Consider the following 19,691-nt stretch of genomic DNA (forward strand, 5'->3'; position numbering starts at 1 on the left):
GAAAGATGAGAAATGTTTCTGCTCACTCCCACCCGGATTTGTGGGGTTTGATCCAGAACCTCCTTTTGCCCAAGAAAAGAAGTATATGCAGTGAGGGAGGGCATTTGAAGGTGTAAAGATGGGAAAAGAGGGGAGACCTTCCTGGAGGAGGGACACATACGTGTTCCTTGCCTCCTCAAGCAAGTAGAACCATGGTCTGATCCCCACACATCCCTGGGGCATGGGGACATTGTCCCCTTCCACATGGACAGGAGACTGAGGTGGCTCACAGAGGCTGGGACAGGGCCCTGAATGCTACCACCTTTGGGCCACGGAAAACTCAGGTGGCTACGTGGAAAATGGAAGGCATTGTATTCCCACCCACAGATGAACCATGTGGAGTTAGATTGGGAGTGATCTTGAAGCCAGCCATCAACACGGATGCCCATACATTCTTCCAGATGTTTTCTGTAGCTTGCCATACGTTCCTACAACTTGGGGTGGAAAGCGGGCTGCCCCTCCCACCCAAAAAGAAGACATTATTTGAGATCGAATTTTCCATTTTTCGGGTAAGTGGGGAGCCAGTGTTAATTTGATTTTTGGAAATAAAGAAATATGTTGTTTCTTGAAACCAAAGCAATGAAAACTCACGTTAACGCAGTCATGATTTATTACACTTAAATCATCTCTGTCCAGTCAGAGGTGAGTGAGGTGGTTATGAGCATGAGCTTCAGGTCCAGGCAGATAGGTTTGAACACAGCCTCTGCCACTTGCTCCAAGGAATAAAATTCAAAACATTTAACTTCTTTAAGTTTGGGTCCTCACATAAGAATGGGGAAAATCAGGCTGGGCCCATGGCATTGTGTAAAGATGAATCATATTCCATAAAATGTATTAGGAGTGTTGGCAAGGTTCTGCGTACATAGAATTGGGGCACTTACGCTATTTACGTGCTCAGTAAACAGTCAGTGGTGGGGTGAGGGATGTGAACACCTCACTGAGATCCGGATTGGTGTGGGGACATGTCTATCAGCAGGAAATTACTTGGATTATGTCTGAGGTTGGGGGTGAGATCTTCCCTAGGGTGTAGACTGGCTGCTTTTAGGTCAGGAGATGAGAGGCAACCTGAGACTCAAGGCAGTGGATGGTACATGCCAATGATTAGGGTAGGCCGGCCTCCACCATGCTGCGGCACCAGCCGGCCCTCTGACCTCATGGAGACACCGACCAGATGTGCCCTCGGAGGGAGGCCACATGATGCCCCATGCCTCCGTAGCGCCACACATCTGGAATTCCCTAGGCCCACCTGTTCTATCATACTTGACCAGAACTGCCAAATCTTGATGAGGCTGGGCCCGGGGTGGCCTGCAGAGTGAGAGTAGAGGGGGCCAGGAAGCAGACACCTGTGTGATCTGGGATGTGGGTAGGGGGATGGAGTTCCAACCCAGGGCCTCACTGCTGCCATCTAGAAAAGAAGGAACTGGGCAAGAAGAGGAAGAAGGAAGTCTCCGACTCTTGCCAAAGGGCCAAGTTAGGGGTGGCCCTGGGTGTGCGGTGTTGGGAGGGGGCTCAGGGGGAGTGTCAGCATGATTCCCGATGCTGATGTGGCTGAGGACTCAGGGCCTGTCCGGGGAGCGGGGTGGCTAAGCATGCCTCCCGCTCTGATAGCCAGCCACAGATCCATTTTGCTGGAACGGAGCTATAGCATCTCAGAGATCGGTTGGGGGCGGCGGGGGGGGGGGGGGGTGCATCTGCAGGATGGAGGCTGAAAGGCAAGGCAGGGCCCTATCTCTCCTGTGGCCTTAGAGGCCTGCTCAAAACTCACAGATGGCCAGTCGGTACTGCAGGCAGTTTTTGTTATTCCACTGCCCATCTGTGTACATCTCCACACACTGCTCTTTGCCCCGACCTCTGGGCTCCCCGGGGTACCAGTTGGTGTAATTCACAGGGGCCCCATCCATGTACTGGAAGTCTCCAGAGTCGGGGCTCTCCACCAGGCCCAGGTAGGCGTAAGTGTTATACTTCTTCACAATGCTTGCAATGGCTTCATTCTCTTCTGGGCTCATCGGGGCAGCAATTTGGCCGCCTGCCCCGGCACATAACTCTTGAATGTCGTTGAAATTAATGGACTGCCCATTGCTGGAGAAGACCTTCCTTCCCACCACCAGCAGGGACTCGTGCAAGCTGAGGACTGCAGCACAGGAACCCAGTCAGGCCCCCGCCGCTGGCTCAGAGTCCCTGTCCCTGTCTTCGTGCCCTCTCTGCTGCCTCGCCTCCCCTGCCCACCCGGGCCTCCCGAAAGTCCCCTCCGTGCTCTCATCATCTTCTTCCTTCATTCATGCATTTAACTATTACTTAGTGACTCTCTATCATGTGCCAGAAACTCCAATTTCCTGAGACTCCATAGAAAGCAAGATAGAGCCGAGAGCTTATGCTCCGCTGACTGAGGGAGACGATCTGTTTCTACCTCTGCTCCGGGCCACGCGAAGGCATCAGGAAAGGGAAGGATCATTCTTTTCCCCCCAAGACTTGCACATCCCTGCCTGTTTGCCAAGGCTCTGGGTTCCGGAGCCCGACGCTGGGAATGGGGGTACTTATGGGGGGCCCTCTGTGCTAGACGGCCCTGGAGAACCCCTTACCTCCCATGGTCTGCAGGATTTGATGTCTGAGGTCGTGGAGTGTGGTTTGGAGCTCTTCATCTAAAGAAGCTGGAAGTCCTGTCAAGAGATCCCCGCCCCCCAGATAAGGGGCAAGCCAACCAAGATCCCCACTTGCTGCCAAGCAGGCCCGATGACAGCGGCAAGCCTGGCATCCTGCCTTTACCTCTGCACGCCCACTGCTCGGGCCCTGGAGTGTGTCTCCACACTGCCTACACCCTTGTCCACCCTGCACCTGCCGGGCCTCCCCCTCTACTTTCCTGCCCTGTTCTTCGGTGGCTCTGTCTGCCCGCTCCTGTGGGTTTTTCTGGTTTGGAGGCAAGGTCCCCTCCACCTGTCTTCTCTCTCTGGCCTGGCTGAGCCGGGGAATCACCTACCTGCCTTGCACAACAGGCCTGCACCGTGGTCTCTACCCTTGGTCCTGACCCATCATCCTCCCTCAACCTCATCCACCCCCCCACTGGCCAGCCAGCAGCTCAGTCAGGAGTGGGCAGTTGTCCAGGAGGCCTGGGTTCAAACACTGAGGTAGGAGGCTGCTCTGACTGAGGGGTAGAGCACGTGCTTCTCTCTGCACCCTCCTGGTGGACCTTGGCCGAGCTTTGGTGTTCCCGTCTGCGTGGGGGGCTCCCGTTCACATCACCTGCCTCGACCCCATCTAACCCCATGCTCCTTTCAGAGTGCCCCCGGGTCTCAGCCCAAGGAAGGGCCTTCCTTGCCTCTCAGCGCTGTCCCTGTGGCACACCTGATGCCCTGCGTGTGCCACCAGCAGTCGTGATGTGTGGAGCGTGTCCAACACCCATCAGTCCTCGCCATGGCCTGCACCTGGGCATCTCTGACTCCTCCCCTCGGCCTCGTCTGCTCTTACTTAGGTGAGCGCTATGCCCTTTGGGGACCTCCATGGCGCTGTCTGACCCCCGTCATCCCTCACGTAACTGGCCACGCGGATGCAGGGCCTGTGTTGGCACCACGGGCTTGCCCCGTCCTGCTCACCTGGGGGGCCCCTCTCGCCAGGCTCTCCCTTTTCTCCACGCTCTCCAGCAACACCAGGGGCTCCAGTCATCCCATTAGGCCCAGGGTGGCCTGGCATTCCTCCAGGGGGGCCCATGGGGCCTGCAGGGAGAAGGGGACATGGGTGTGTGGTATTTATCACCCACAGATGGGCTGGGGCTGATGTGAAGGGACCTTCCTTATCAGTGTAACCGACTCACCTGTCACCCCATGGGCACTTTGAGGGTAAACTCCTCAGGGCTGCTCCAGTCTAAGGCCCTCAGACACCTCCCACCATACCCTGCCATCCCGCTGACCTTGGGACCCAGCCCAGAGCTCTGGACATGTGGGCCTCCTGGAAACAGGTCACTCTATCAGCTGAGGGTAGGGTCTCACCCAGTACCTGGAGGCCCAGGGTCTCCTTTGACTCCATCTCTCCCATCTCTGCCTGGCAAGCCATGGGACCCAGGAGTGCCAGGGATGCCAGGGTTTCCAACACAGACGTCCTTCGTATTGTTCTCGATGCCAGAAACCATCAGCAAGGTGAGGGCGAGGGCCAAACAGCGCAGCCACATGGCTTCCGTCCCAGTGACTCCTCCTGCAGGAAGAAAGCACCACTGGCTCATCTGAAGCATCTGCAAAGTTTCCCCCTTGCTGTGCTTTGTCAAGATTTAGGCACACAGCTGAGCCTGAGGGTCAGGGCAGGTGTGGACAGGACTTCGGGGAAGACCCAACCTATCCTCAGAAACCCCTGGCATCATCTGTGGTCTCACGCCCCACCTCTGGGGCTGGAGGTGGCGTGTACCTGAGCTGGTCAGAGGGCCTGGCTTCTGATGCAGTCTCTGTTCACACCTCGTGGTGTGACAGTGGGAACTCACGTCTCCTGTCCTGACTTCTGTGCCCTGGAGACAACCCTGACTTGTCCTTCCCAGGCTGTTGGGAGGAGGGATGGGGTCACTCCCTCCCTCTGTCCTTCTACCCTCAGCTACCCTCACTTGCAGGGTCTAAGGGACCATGCTCTTGAGGAAAAATAAGAGATGACCAGGGCCAGCAATGGGGTGTCCCATCCCCTCCCCACCACTGGGGTGTCCCTTTCCCCTTGGCAGGCCATCCTCTTCCTCACTGGCAGGCTCTGCAGAGTCCCCAGGGAGGGTGGGCCTGGCCGAGGAGCACAGCAGGGCTTGAGGACATCTCAAGCCCACCTTCCTGCATCCATAGTTATGCTTCTGGGAACGACTCCCAGTGGTCCATGGGGAGGCCCCCTCCTTCCCAGTCTGGCCCTTTTAGGCTCGTGACCACTGGGCTGCCTCTCACGGCCTGCAACCCGTCAACTGAGCAAGACAGCAGGGATGGGGTAAACTCACCCAGACAACAGAGCCCTTGTGGATCTCTGCCTTCAGGCCAGAGGGGAGAGGCCGGCAGCACCATTTATGCGGCTGCAGGCTCCCGGGTCCCTCTCCACCCCAGAGAGGCTCCTGTCACGAGGGCCTCTGTTCGCGGAAGGGCCAGTCAGGAAGCAGCTGTCTTATTTACACAGCGACATTCCCTCACAGGGCACTCAGGCTGGAGGGGCACTTAGGGCTCTTTTTTGTTTTTATAAATTTATTTTTTATTGATGTTCAATTTGCCAACATATATCATAACACCCAGTGCTCATCCCATCGAGTGCCCCCCTCAGTGCCCATCACCCAGTCATCCCCACCCCCCTGCCCACCTCCCCTTCTGCTCCCCCTTGCTTGTTTCCCAGAGTTAGGAGTCTCTCATGTTCTGTCTCCCTTTCTGATATTTCCCACACATTTTTTCTCCTTTCCCCTTTATTCCCTTTCACAATTTATTATATTATATTATATTATTATATTATATTATATTATATTATATTATATTATATTATTATATTTCCCAAATGAATGAGACCATATAATGTTTGTTCTTCTCCGATTGACTTATTTCACTCAGCATCATACCCTCCAGGTCCATCCACGTGGATGCAAATGGTGGGTATTTGTCGTTTCTAATGGCTGAGGAATATTCCACTGTATACATACACCACAGCTTCTCTATCCATCATCTTTCGATGGACACCGAGGCTCCTTCCACAGTTTGGCTATTGTGGACATTGCTGCTAGAAACATTGGGGTGCAGGTGTCCTGGCGTTTCATTGCTAGAAAGCAATGCCAGGCCCGTAAGCAGGGAGACACCTCACGGCGGGGAGGGGGGGCTCGCTCCCCCTGCCAGCTTCCCCGGCCGTGAAGGGTGACTGCACATGCCCAGGCACCGGCGGATGCACACGGCCTCGGCCTGGGCCCGGCTGCTGACTCCTGCACGGGACCACCGCCACCTGCCCCCACATGCCCACCTGCAGGAGTGAATATAGCGGGGCTGCACCCTCTTCCCGGGAGAGCAAAGGGACAGATCAACACCTTACAGGGAGGTCTCCATGTGACCCCTTCCTGGGGCTGTTCCAGCTCCAGAGCCTCTTCAGCTCTGGGAAGGGGTGCCCTTTGCTTCCAGGCCATGCAGAAGCCATGGATTAGGCCGAGGGTGGCCAGGTGGAGCTAGGACGAGCCGTGGGTCACGGGGCTTATCTCACCACTGAGCTGCCTACTGCCCTCCCCGGCCTCCCGGCCCCCGCTTCCGGAGCCCACAGCTACGTTGATGGGCACATGGTTCAGAGTCTCAGGTGAACCCTTTGCACGCCCCCCTTTGCTCTGGCTGAGCCAGAGGAGGCAGGGCCACACCTGGAAGGTCACAGGACAGCAGCAGTTTCATCTGGGCTATGGGTGAGGTCTTTAACCTGCAGGGCTGACTCCTTTAAATGATGGAGAAGCACATAAAGCCCTGACTGATGAGAGTCCCTGCTCAAGCCCCCTGACTAGGGGGGACTCTCTCCGTAGGGATGGTAACAACAGGGAACTAAGGCAGGAAAAACCACCATCTTGACCTGTGAGTGGTCTGAAAAATCTTGAGATCCTCGGGGAGACTGAGAGAACTTTTTGGAGCGTGGGGGTTCAGCTAAGAGAACCCCACCCCTAGGAGCAGGGAGCCGGCCAGGGTCCATTTGGAGCCTTGCTGCTGCCTGCCACCACCTCAGGGTGGGTGCTGGCCAGGCGGGAGGGGGAGCTGGGGCTGGTGGGGGACCAGTTCCATCAAGAGGCCCTCAACATGGCTTGGGTGAGGGAGGACTGTTCTGCAGGTGAAGGAACAGGAGGAGGGGTCCTCTTGGGTGGACTTGCAGGGCCTCAGGGGAGGCAGCTGGGACTTCCAGGGCCATGTGGGTGAGGGTGGAGATCTGGGGTTCGGATACCCCCAAGCTGCAATTTGGAGCAGCCACCTGTTATCCACGTGGCCTTGGTCAGGTTATTTAAGTCTTTGAGCCTTGATTTTCTTTTTTAAATTATTATTCTGTAGCCATATCGAACTTACAGAAAAACTGCAGGCAGTTTTAAAATTTATATTTAGGGACGCCTGGATGGCTCAGTGGTTGAGCATCTGCCTTCACCTCAGGTCCTGATCGATCCAGGATCGAGTCCCGCACTGGGGTCCTTGCGGGGAGCCTGCTTCTCCCTCTGGTTGTGTCTTTGCTAACACACAGAGAGAGAGGGAGAGAGGCAGAGACACAGGCAGAGGGAGAAGCAGGCTCCTTGCAGGGAGCCCGACGTGGGACTCGATCCCAGGACCTCGGGGTCACGACCTGAGCCGAAGGCAGACGCTCAACAACTGAGCCACCCAGGTGCCCCTCCTTTTATCTGTGTTAAACCCTCGGCCATAATATGCCCACAGTTGGAGCAGCCTGCTTATTCGGCGGGTTACCAAGAGATAGAGAAGCTAATTTGCTAGTTAACTATAGTTTAAGGTCTAATCTCAGAAATCTGTGGGGCGGGCAGCCCAACGGCTGAAGGAGAATTCAAGCTGTCCCCGGAGACATTACACACGCGTGCTCACCCACACACGCACTACATTAGTGCCTCACCAACAAATGTCATTTGATTAAAAGAAGAATTGCATAGTAAATAAAGCTTTTTTTTTTATTTTTTAAAAGATTTTATTTATTCATTCATGAGAATATACAGAGAGGAGAAAGAGAGAGGCAGAGACGCAGGCAGAGGGAGAAGCAGGCTCCATGCAGGGAGCCTGATGTGGGACTTGATCCCGGGTCCCCAGGATCAGGCCCTGGCTGACAGCGGTGCTAAACTGCTGAGCCACCCGGGCTGCCCTAAAGCTTTTTCTATCACCTAAAAATGCCAATCTATTTAAAAATTCACAACACTGTATCAACACAGCCTTTCGCTCCGCCCTGAGCATTTCCCTTCTAGCCACCAGAGAAGCACATCATGTTTTAGGCAATTTCTTTTTTTTTTTTTTTTAGCCTTTATCAAAATATAATCAACATACGACATTGGTGTGAGTTTAGGTGTTGAGACACTCCCATATCGTGAAATGATTGCCCCCGGAGCTCCAGCTAACATCTCCGTCACCTCACATATTTGCCACTTCTTTTTTGTGGTGAGAACATTTAAGATCTACTCTCTAAGCAATCTTCAAGAACATAATGCAGCATCATTAACTAGATGCTCACCATCCCATACATCAGATGCCCAGAACTTATCTGTCTTATAACTGGAAGTTTGTACAGTTTGACCAGTATCTCCCCATTTCCTCCATCTCCCAGGCCCTGGTGGTCACTACTCTATGCTGTGTCTATGAATTTGTTTTGTTTTGTTTTTTTTAGATTTCACATATAGGTGATATCACGCCTTATAGCCCTGTTGTGGCAAGTGGCAGGATTTCCTTTTTCCTTGCGGCTGGATGATATTCCATTGTATGCATAAACCACACCTTCTTTGTCCATTTATCCATTGACGCTCAGGTGGTTTCCATGTCTTGACTCTTGTAAATAATGCTGCAATCACCGGGCAAGTGCAGATACATCTCAGAGAAGCTGTTTCCATTTCCAAAGGAAATTTCATCCCAGAAGTGGGATGGCTGGATCTTACGGTAGTTCTGTTTCTAAGTTTTCAAGGAAACCCCATACCTTTTCCCAGAGCGGCGAGACCTGTTTATAATCCTAAAAATGTACAGGGAACAAATAACATTTTAAATAGCAATGTGTCACATGTAATATTGGGGTCATGCTTGTACTAAAATTTTTTTCATGTTTATTTGAAGTTTCCATGTAACCGGTCACCCTGTATCTTATCTGGCAGCCTTACCTGTAGAGAGAGGCGTGGACGAGCAGAGGTTTCTGGTAGGGAAGGAGAGACCTCCTTTGGCCTCCTGTCGTGTAATGATGTGTAATTTGGGACCACACCGTTAAACTTGATCTTTGGCTCACATTTGGGATGAAGGTTCTCTCCCGAGCGCCGTGTGGCTGGTAAGCAGGGGCTCCGGAGCATGAGTGAGCGTAGGGCATAGACAAGGCTGGTATTTCACAAACCCCGCTCTCCGGGAGGCTGGCAGGGGACCCGGCAGCCGGAAGCGGGAATGCTCAGGGTTCGCTTATGTTCATGGCTCGGTTGCCGGCCTGCGCCCCGACTGCGGAGTCTTCTCCTGGGCGCTGGTGAGGTTGCCCTGGGCCAACCGAGGGAAGCAGGGTAAGGAGGACAGGACAGCGCGGGGGCACCGGGTGCGGCTGCAGTGCCTCGAGCAGCCTGCCGGGGACAAGCGTCCATCAGAGCGGGGATGGCCACTACGGGCAGGGGCTGCTCCGGGTCCAGCTGTCCCTTCCCTGGGACGGCCGCTCCAGACCGCTTTGGAGCCCGGAGCCGAGACCCCAGGGTGGCACCAGGGGTTGTTCGCACCGGGCTGCGAGGCGAGGCCGGGCCGAGCTGGGTCAGCGGTGTGGACGGGCAGCCAGCAGGGCCGGCCGGGGCCGCAGCTACTAGGTTAGGGATCTGCCTCCACCCGTCGCCCCAGCAAAGCCGCAGGTGGGCTGCGCTGGCGCCCCGTGGGGGGCGCAGTTAGAGACCCATCTGCCAGTTTCCCGTTGATTCAGCCTCGTGTCTGTTCTGGAACCCAAGGCACCTTTCCCATCGCGGGTATTCCCCATTCCACCCCGACCCGTATTCCTCAGGGCAGTTGGGCTGCAGCCTTCCCCACATCGGGCCCCTCCCGGCTCAGCCCCGCGCTGCCACCCGGCCCACGGCCCACGGCGCGTCTACGCAGAACTGTCGGGAGGGGTTTGCTCTTCCTGGCCCCGGGCCGGGCTGTGTCCCGGTCATCTGTGTGCGATGGCCTTTGGCGCGCCCCTCCGTCTCCCTGGCCGCGCACTGCAGCCACCCCCCAGCCCCCGCCCCCGGCCCATTCGGCCTAGACTCTGAAAACATTTCCGAAGGGACCAGAGCCTCTCTTTGTAGACATGTGGAATGCTCGTCCCTGGGGTTCTGGGGTGTTGGAACAGTGTCCCCCTCAGGCCCACGTTTGGGACAAATATTGGCTACAGTCCAGGTTTCATTTTCTAAAACACCTGGATGTCTGAGACAAGAGGAAGTTCTCTGGAGCTTTCAGCATCAAGTGGCTCAAGAATGGGGCAGGAAGTCCCTCACAGCCCCCTGGAGGGCAGCCAGGCCACAGGCATGGGCTTCCTGACCACACCAGGGGAGCTGCTCCCATTCCTGGCACCTGCCCACCCTCCGCGGGGGGCCCTGAGCCCACAGTGCCACCCCGGCTGCCTACACCGTAGACAGTCCCTGTTAGAAATGAAATACAAACCATGAAGCTCATTTAAAACTGTCTAGCAACCCCATTAAAATACATTTTAAAAAAATGTGAAGTTAAATACTATTTAACCTGTTACATTCAAAATGTTATGGGCACCTGGGTGGCTCAGTGCTTGTGCGTCTGCCTTTAGCTCAGGTCGTGACCCCAGAGTCCTGGGATCGAGTCCCACGTCGGGCTCCCTGCATGGAGCCTGCTTCTCCCTGTGCCTGTGTCTCTGCCTCTCTCTCTGTGTCTCTCATGAATAAATAAAATCTTAAAAAATTTTCGAAATATTATCATTTTGGCATATAATCAGTATATAATCATCATACATCACCTATTTTTCATTCTTTTTTCTTTTCTTATTAGATCTTTAAAATCTGGTGTGTATTTTACACTTGTAGCTCATCTCAGTTTGGATGGGCCATATTTCAAGCACTCATTGGACACATGTGGCTGGTGGCTATGGTCCTGGACAGCAAAGGTCCACCGGGCTTACCTTGGCCCAGCCTGGGGCAGGGCATCCATCACGTTGACCAAGACTGAACTTCATAGCCCCTTGGCTTGGAGATCTTGAAGTCACCACCTACATCCTGAGGAAGGAAGGGGGGTGTCCAGTCATTGAGTAGCTAGAGCGGCCAGCCTTTCTCTCTCCTGACAGCTATTCCCTTTCTAAAAGAACCTGGCATGATCTGGGGGAGGGCCCACTCCCAGCTCCAAACTGGCCGTTGTCAAGAACCTCCTTTAAAACCCAGACACCACCAAATAAATAAATAAATAAATAAATAAATAAATAAATAAAACCCAGACACCTCCCCTCGCCCCATCTTCCACACCTTCCTCCTCTGAGATCAGCTTCTCCTGGAATATTTGATCGAATGCAACTTTGCCATCTCTTGTCCTCTCTGGTGTGAGAGAAATAGAAACCCCCAGTAAGGAACCTACCAATGTACAAGAGCACAGAGAGGAGCCCTTTACTAAGGGAAGAAACAGAAAAATCTCTGTGGCTAAGGACAAAAAGATCTCTGTTGAAAGCAGGTAATCCACATTCTCTCTGGGCATATGAGCTAGTCAGGGAGTCCTGGTCCGGCAGGCAAAGAAGAGTCCTTATCATTCTCCCAAGAGGGGATCTGCTGCCCATGCTGGAGAGAGAGAGACAGAGAGAGAGAGAGACAGATGATTGACTTTTTCCTTCTAAAAGATGACCTGTGTCCCTCTTGTGAGCCAGGCCCGGCACATGGAACCTGTGAGCAGAAGGGGGCATCCTTGGGATCCAGTGGAGAGGACAGAGGACACACAGGCTCATGTTGCCCCATAGGAATTCCAGCCTGTGTAACTGCTGGAAAGGAAACCTCTACAGTGTCAACAAGCAAGAGCTGGGGCTGGGCTCAATTTGTCAGGGTGGTTAAGATCTTTCCAAGAAGTGACGTTAAACCGACTTGGAAAAGCGAGGAGCCCGGTGCAAGGAAGCCTGGGGTTTCAGGAAAGGGGGCTGTGGGAAGGGCGAGCGGGCAGGTGTACGACACGGCTGTGTGGGCCCCTGAGGAAGAAGCTAAAATGTCCTGGGGAAGAAAATAACACTAGAGGACCCACTTTAGGAAGGGAGTCTGGAGAGGAGTCCCCTCAGAACAGGTGACATTTCAGCGGGGACCTGTGGGACCAGAGGCAGGTGGCCATTTGGACGGAGCAGAAGGGCGTCCCTGGTGAAAAGAATGGTGCGTGCCAAGGTCCTAGAACAGGAAACAGAAGGAGAGCAGGGTGGCTGGAGTGTGGCGTGTGAAGAGGAGAACCCAGGATGAGGGCAGAGAGGTGGGCACTGGCCAGGGCAGGGGGACTTGGATCATTTTCGGAAGGAGAACTGAGCTTGTTGCATCAGATAGGAGAAGAATCAGATAGAGGCTTATTTTAAATCACTCTGCCCCTACCCAGATCACCAACAACCGCCCGGTGATGCTTCAGTGGGCAGTGCCCAGGCCTCCCATCATGGGCCGTCGGCATCGCTGCACGTCGGGCCGTGGCCCCCTTTCCAGAAAGCTCTGTCCTCCCTACACTCCCGGGCACAGACTCCCCACGCCCTCTGCCCGGGGCCCAGTCCCTGTGCTCTCCTGGTCCCCTTGGCTGGCTCTCCCTCATCCCTGGGAGCACCAGCACGCAGTGAGGGGCCCTGCCTCTGAGGCCCGAAGCAGGGCATCTCCCGGGCACAGGTTCCCTCTGGCCACCAGCAGGGTCTACATCTTGAGTCCACCTCAGCAAAGCCCCTTTTCCCTCATGAGAGGAAGAGAGAAAGAAAGCGTTGAAGACAGAGACGAGCGGCCCCACCTGGCTGCCCCCTGGGATGCGCACAGGGGTGGGTCAGAGGCCCCCTGCCGCCGCCACCACCCTCCCGAGCCCGGTGGCCGCAGTGACGTGTGGTTAGCTCTCCCTGGCTGCTCTGGCCAAGCCTTCAGGGCCATGTCCCAAAGGCCTACCTTGAGGGAGATCATCTCCTAGGAAGGGTCGCCTCTTTTTCTGCTGTGCTCACAAGTCAAGGAACTGGATGAAACAGCCAGGTGAGGGGCAGACACTGGATTTCCAGAAGGCTTGACCATTCCCACCACTCTCATTCTGAAATAAGGCCCCCCTCAACCTTCTAGGCCCGATGGACTTCATCTGTTTCATTGTTCAAGCTTCCACCCGTATTTCTCAAGCACCTGCCTGGTACCAGCCTGGGTGCAAAACCCACAGGAAGGGCAGGGCAGCCGCATGGGACAGGGACAAGGACTCAGGTGGCAGGAGCAGGCTCTGCAGACGGAAGGGGCCCCTTGGCCCAACCCTAAGCTGCACGGAGACTCAGACTCTCGTCTACAAAGTGGCCGTGGCAAGACTCTCTACCCATTGGGCTGAAGAGGTAGCCCGTGGTGAAAATTCGGGTCGAGGCCCTGGCAGGATGACAGGTGTGGGGAAATCTGCCCCACGCATACCAAGTGTCAGGGGTCGTGTCTCCACACACCGGCCCAAGGCTCGCCTTTTGCGGGTGGGGGTGGTCGAAGGGGGTACAGCGGGGCTTCCCTGGCATCTGTGTTGTTCCTAACCAGGGTCTTCTGGGACCAGCCGCTGCGTGTCGCCACTGCTCTCCCTCCTGCTCCTGCCAGGGGGGCCTGCAGGTGGGTGTCCGGGCTGCGAGTCACTGGCCCAGGGAGAGCCACAAACACAGATCCAGCTTCAAATCAACACTTAACCTCAAACAACCTTGACTCGACGCCCCTTGGTTCTCTGCGGAATGCTGTTACTATAAAAAAATAAGAATAGGAATAGAAATATAAAAAGCTGAATGTATGCTTCCTATGTGGCCTGAGCCAGGGGGACTCGGCCCCTGCAAACTGAGCGTGGGCTCTGGCCTCTGCGAGAGCCGTGACTGTGCCTCCAAGCCACGTGGCCATGCCTGAGACCTGAGGGGACACACGGGGCCACGGATCCCACGCTGCGAGAGGCCAGGAGCCAGGCCTGGAGGGACTTTTGGGAGACGGCCTTTAGGACTGCACCTGTGGCAGGCGACCACTGCTGGGACACCGGCCACTGGCCACATGTGCTTCCACCAAAAAGCCTTGTCCAGGCAACTCAGCAGCACTGTCCCTAGGACGTGTCCTGTGGACAGGACTGTGAGGTCCGTGTGACTTTCATGTCTGGGGCGTTAGGGTTACGATACACAGGTATCATATCAACCGTGTGTTTGTCCGTGTGTGTCTCTGCCTGTGTTGGTGCAGGAGTGTGTGGCTGTGTGTCACGTCCAAGTGCGTTTGTGTGTGTGTGTGCACGTGTTTCTGTGGGTGTAAAATGGCCAATTCCCTAGGGCGGCCACTAACCCCAGAAAAAGGAATGCCACCTGGCTACTTCTGAGCTTCCCCCTTGCTCAGGAACAATAGGGGGTGCACTGGCAGCCAGCAGCCACCTACACGCCCCTCTGCGGTCAAGGCAGTCAAGTCAATCCTCAACAGGGAGCTACAGCACCCCATGACTGAGAGGCTACGCCATGGTGGGGCCATGGGTTGGTGTAGGATTGATTGATTTTGGAGGAGGAGGAGGGACAGAAGGAGAGAGAATCTTGAGCAGACTCCCCACTGAGCTTGGAGCCCAATGTGGGGTTCGACCCCGGGATCCTGAGATCATGACCTGAGCTGAAACCAGGAGTTGATGCTCAAACGACTGAGCCACGACCTTTATGGTCGGAGCACCTTTAAGATGGGCGTAAAGACAGGTCCTGGCTGATGGATGCTGGTCTGGTCGCAAGCCCTGCATGGGATAGCACCCATGTGCACAGTCCTTCCCCCCTTGAGAAAAGGAATCCAAGAAAGGAGAAATGGGGAGCACTGCCTGCGAGAAGAGGGGGCACAGGGGCACCGAAGCCCTGAGAAATCTGGTTGGGCTGATACACAAACATCTGCCTCAACCTGACCACCGGGTTCTAGAGATGGAATGTTGGGAGGGGCGTCCTGACCTCTCAGGGGCTCTGAATCAAGTCTTGATCCACAGTGAGGGAGGGGAGGGAGGGGAGGGAGGGGAAGGAGGGGAGGGAGGAGAGGGAGGAGAGGGAGGTGAGAGAGGGGGAGCCCTCAGCCCCATCATCTCCCCGGGCCCAGAGAAGGGAGCGTGAGCCGGCCCTGTCCTCTGGTGGCTGCACGAAAAACTGCAGCCCGTGGGAGGGACTTGCAGGCAAATGTCACCCATCGCCCCCTCCGTTCTTCGCCCCACTTTCACAGAGGGCGACTTAGTCCAGGTGCCACGGGAGAACAGGGGACACCGTTTACTGCTCTGAGCCCCAGGCTCTATCCGTGCAATCCTCCCCTGCTTCCCCCGCTTTTCCCGCGTGCTAGCCTGACGGGTACAGAGAATTTGCCCTGCGTGCCTCCCTTTGTCAGGGTTCTGCGGGCTAATTGTCCCATCTCTGCTTGTCCACAGAGGCTGGCTCAGGCTATGACCCCGGAGGAGCCTCCCGTCAACCACGGCTCTTTCCGGAGCCACTGCCAGGTACCAGGGACTAGCCAGGCCTTCGACGTCTACCAATGTCTCCCCTAGACTCACTGGAGGGAGGGGCCTCCTCCTAAGGGGTCTTCACTCCCTTACAACAGAGGAGGAAGCAGGCTCAGTGATGTTCCGGAACGTACCCGAGGCGGCACAGCCTGGAAGTTCTGGAACCTGGTTCATTCGTTTTTCCAGCCGACCCCAGAGTATCTTAAGCATGGTTTCCCCAACGCTTGCTCTGCCCTCCATGCCCACAGCGGTGGATTAGGCCCTGGACAGGCCCTGCCGGGGCTATTACTCTGCAAGGCGGACCTTGCCCCAGCCTCAGGTCCCAGGACTGCTCACGGCATCACTTAGAGACTCCGGTTTTGCTCTTTGGCCATAATTTACATCCAGCCCCGGACATGCTTGATCCTGGCTCAGCTGGGCTGCCGGGCGCGACAACTCACACCCAACCCCCAGTGTCAAGGCTGCAGAGCTTGGCACAGGCTGCCACCAAGGTCCTTGGCACGTGCACTATACAGATGGTGGTGACACTGCGGCAGGCTCTTCACTCTTGAGGGCCCCAGTGGCCCAGATGCCTCTCTACCTGGAGGTAGAGCAGAGCTGAGAAGCCCAGCCTGTACTCACCTTTGTTGCCCCGAGGAGCTGAGCTCAGCTCACCCCCGGCAGGGCCCTGGTAACAAGGCAGTGTCTCTGCTGGGTCCGGAGCCCCAGGAGAGCCCCTGGGCCCCTTGCTCCGCACACATGATCTCTGTGCAATCAGCAGAGCCCAGGCATGCTGTCATCAACTACTGTTTATGGAGATCGTGATGTGACCTCCACTGTTCTCTTGTCACAGGGACACAAGCATCGGCAGAGGGAAAGTATTCTGAGATGTCTAATGTCTCCGGTGGCTGAACTATCCTCACATGATAGCATGTTGTTTAAGAAATAGCAAATTAGTGGGACCCCTGGGTGGCTCAGCGGTTGAGCATCTGCCTTTGGCTCAGCACGTGATCCCTGGGTCCTAGGATCGAGTCCCACATCGGGCTCCCTATGGGGAGCCTGCATCTCCCTCTGCCTGTGTCTCTGCCTCTCTCTCTGTGTCTCTCATGAATAAATAAATAAAATCTTTTTTTAAAAAAAAGAAATATCAAATTATGTCAATCCATTAAATTTAACTCCTTGTATTTCCTAGAAATGATAATATAATAATTTAAATAACCACTATTTACTAAAATACTGTCCAGAATCTATTTATAAGAGAAAAAGTAAGAGCTGAGAAAAATATGAGCTTATAAAACTTATGTAAAAAGAGTGTGTTTTTTTTAAATTAAAACAAACATAGAATATTCATAAAACACATTTGGGACGTCTGGGTGGCTCAGTCGGTGGAGCGTCTGACGCTTAGTTTCAGCTCAGGGTGTGATCTCCGTGGCGGTAGCTTGTAGCCCACATTGGGTTCCCCGCTGAGGGGGACGTCAGCTTGAGATGGTCTCCCTTTGCTGCTCACCCCACTCGTGCGCGCGTGCTTGCTCTCTCAAATAAATAAATAAAATCTTATAGACAATTTTTTTTAAAAAAGCACATTTGAACACAGGTGAGAGATTACACGGTGATTGGGGGTTTGTACCAGCAGGCCCAGGGAAGCCAAGTTCCCCTTTTTGGACTGCGGTGGAAACCTCAACACAGCACTTCTTGAGAAGCACAAACGACAGAGATGATTGTCGTTGCCTGTGGCTGGAACTAGAAACAAGTGGCACAGCTGAAGGACAACCAACCACGTGGAGATTTTATGACTCCTCGAGGGAAGTTTGGATCTAGAAGCCACTGGAACCAACACGCGGCTCGGAAAGTTAGGAACGGGACATGAAACAGAAGGAAGGCAGAGAAATGGAAAGGAGATCGAACACAAATCGAAATAGCTCGGAAGTCAGTGACTCTGAATGTTTTGATGCTGAAGTCCAAGAGCTGAGGAGGTGAGGTTTCCCCTCCCTCCGTCCCTCCCTCCCTTGCTTTCTGGAAGGAGGTTCAGAGCTGCCCCTCGGAGCTGGGTGCGAGGAGGTGGAGGGAACACAGTGCCGCTGGGGCGGGGCCCAGCCTGGAAGTATTAGGGGGACAGCCCTGGCCGAGATCAGCCCTCTGCAGCTGTCTTAGGGGTCCCTCAGCTCAAGGATGAAAATAGAATAGCCCCCTTGGCCTTAGGTCATCATAGTTATAGACCGGCCTCCACCCCACCCGGATCAACCACCTGTCAGGAGGGAGGCGGGTGCGTGGTTGCAATTGGGAGTCGTGGATGGGATGGGTGGGCCAGGGGACTCAGGGAGAGGCTGGGGCCCCCTCTCTTCCTCCTAGGAAGCCTAGGAAGAGCTGGGGTCCCAGGGCTGCCCCCCTGCTAGAGAATGAGCACGGTTCATAACTGGAAGGGAGGCCGGGCCTCAGGATCCTCCCAGCCCTGGGGAGAGCCCTCCTGGAGCCGCAGGACCAGGCCCCGCTGGATGGGCCACAGGCCAGGTGCTTCCTCCAGCGCAGCGGAGGGGAATCGTGGTCCGAGGTTCCTGTCCTGCCCTGGGACAGGGTCTGCCCTTTACTGAATGCGGGGGGTGGTCCTCAGAAGTGGCCTCAACTGGCTTCTTCCTCTGCAGCTCCATAGTCCTCTCAGGCTGCTCTGACTGGCTTGGCAGTTGCAGCCGTGGCTTGGGAAGAGCGGGACTCTTCTGGGCCCCTGCATCCCAGGCCATCCCGTGGGGCCTCCCACAACACCCCACAGTAGCCCCCACAACCTTGGTGCAAGGAGGGGAGCCCTGTTCTTTGGGTGGCCAGGAACAGAGCCGGGCTTTCTCCCCAAGAGTCCCCTTCCCACCCTCACCTGGATTCAGCGCCCACCAGCCCACCCTCCTGCCCTCCTCAGCCCCGGGTGCGACCACCTGGCCCACCCTATCCTGCAAAGCATTCGCAACCCCTGACCCAAACCAAGCACACAGGACATTTATATTTTTAGAACAAAGAACCAAAGTCACGCTGTATTTGGGAACGCCCCTTTCCTTCCAGCATTGCCAGCTCTGGATTTTAGGAACATTTTAATTTTCAGCCATCTGTTTGCCAAAAATACAATATTGCGGTTTTTAAAAAGGTTTTTTTTTTAATTTCTTGAAACATATAGATGAGCAGCTTTCATTTCTTGTGGTTTTTCCTATTTCTTTCATTACATCTGTTTACTCCTGTCCTTTTTTTTTTTTAATTTTTATTTATTTATGATAGTCACAGACACACAGAGAGAGAGAGAGAGAGGCAGAGACACAGGCAGAGGGAGAAGCAGGCTCCATGCACCGGGAGCCCGACGTGGGATTCGATCCCAGGTCTCCAGGATCGCACCCCGGGCCAAAGGCAGGCGCTAAACCGCTGCGTCACCCAGGGATCCCCACTCCTGTCCTTATAATTTGTCCATTTACTACTGGGGTCTTGTCGCTTCTTATTGATCTGATTCCATGACCATTGAAATTGCAGCTACATTTTCACTTGTCGCATCTCTTGACCTTTGTGTTTCCTCCCTCGGCATGGAAGTGTCGTCTTTGTGAAATGAGATTTAGTGAGTTATTTCCCTTTTACAACCTCTGAGTTTCCTACTGTCTCGTGAGAGCCGCGTCAGATGGCTCTCATGTCACCTCCTTATTTTCGGGGACACCCAACACTCTTCTGGATGTGGATGTTGGGTTGCAAACTCCACCGTTTCCTGGGGTTGTTTTCTGCTCCCTGCTAAATTGTTTATCGACCCACATTTTTCTGCACCAAGGGCTGCCGTGAGCTGCACCCAGCACACAGTCCTTTTTCCTTAACTTCTTCAAAACCTCTCTCATGAAAGTATCATGGTAAGAAGACAGACGACTTCACAGCCCAGGGACCAGGGGCTCATCTCGGGACCCCGAAGTCATGACCTGAGCCGAAATCAAGAGTTGGATGCTTAACTGACCGAGCCGCCCGGGCGCCCCTGCTTGACTTACCTATTTTAGCCGAACGCGCTCCAGGTTCGTGCAAGTTGCTGCACGTGGTAGGCCGCCCTTCCTCACGGCTGAGTAACGTTCCGTTGTCTGTCTGGACCACATCTTCTTTACCCGTTGGTCTGTTGATGGGCACTTAGGTTGTTTCCATATCTTGGCTATTGTGTCACACTGCTGCTCACGCTGTGCCTGTGTCACACGTACTCTGGGGAAACTGTCACAGGCAAAAGTTTCTTCTAAAGTCCCCACACCCGCAAAACAAAATTTAAAAAGTCCCCACCCCAGGGGTGCCTGGGTGGCTCAGGGGTGAAGCTTCTGCCTTCGGCTCAGGTCATGATCTCAGGGTCCTGGGACCGGGCCCCGAGTCATTGGGCTCCCTGCTCCAAGGAGAGTC

The 19,691-nt window shown here is 54.9% G+C and overlaps 1 protein-coding gene across 1 annotated transcript; it reads right to left on the reverse strand.

Moving 5' to 3' along the window:
• Positions 1-626: 626 nt before the first annotated feature.
• LOC610540 (pulmonary surfactant-associated protein A-like) lies at positions 627-5,139 on the reverse strand. Its single transcript, XM_038534473.1, has 5 exons — positions 4,988-5,139; positions 4,027-4,221; positions 3,627-3,746; positions 2,619-2,696; positions 627-2,170 (listed from the first exon to the last, which is right to left on the reverse strand). The coding sequence occupies exons 1-5, from the start codon at positions 5,049-5,051 to the stop codon at positions 1,794-1,796; spliced, it is 834 nt and encodes a 277-aa protein (XP_038390401.1). The 5' UTR covers positions 5,052-5,139; the 3' UTR covers positions 627-1,793.
• Positions 5,140-19,691: the final 14,552 nt, after the last annotated feature.

The sequence above is a fragment of the Canis lupus genome, chromosome 4 (genome assembly GCF_011100685.1).
Source record: "Canis lupus familiaris isolate Mischka breed German Shepherd chromosome 4, alternate assembly UU_Cfam_GSD_1.0, whole genome shotgun sequence".
NCBI classification, from domain to species: Eukaryota; Metazoa; Chordata; class Mammalia; order Carnivora; family Canidae; genus Canis; species Canis lupus.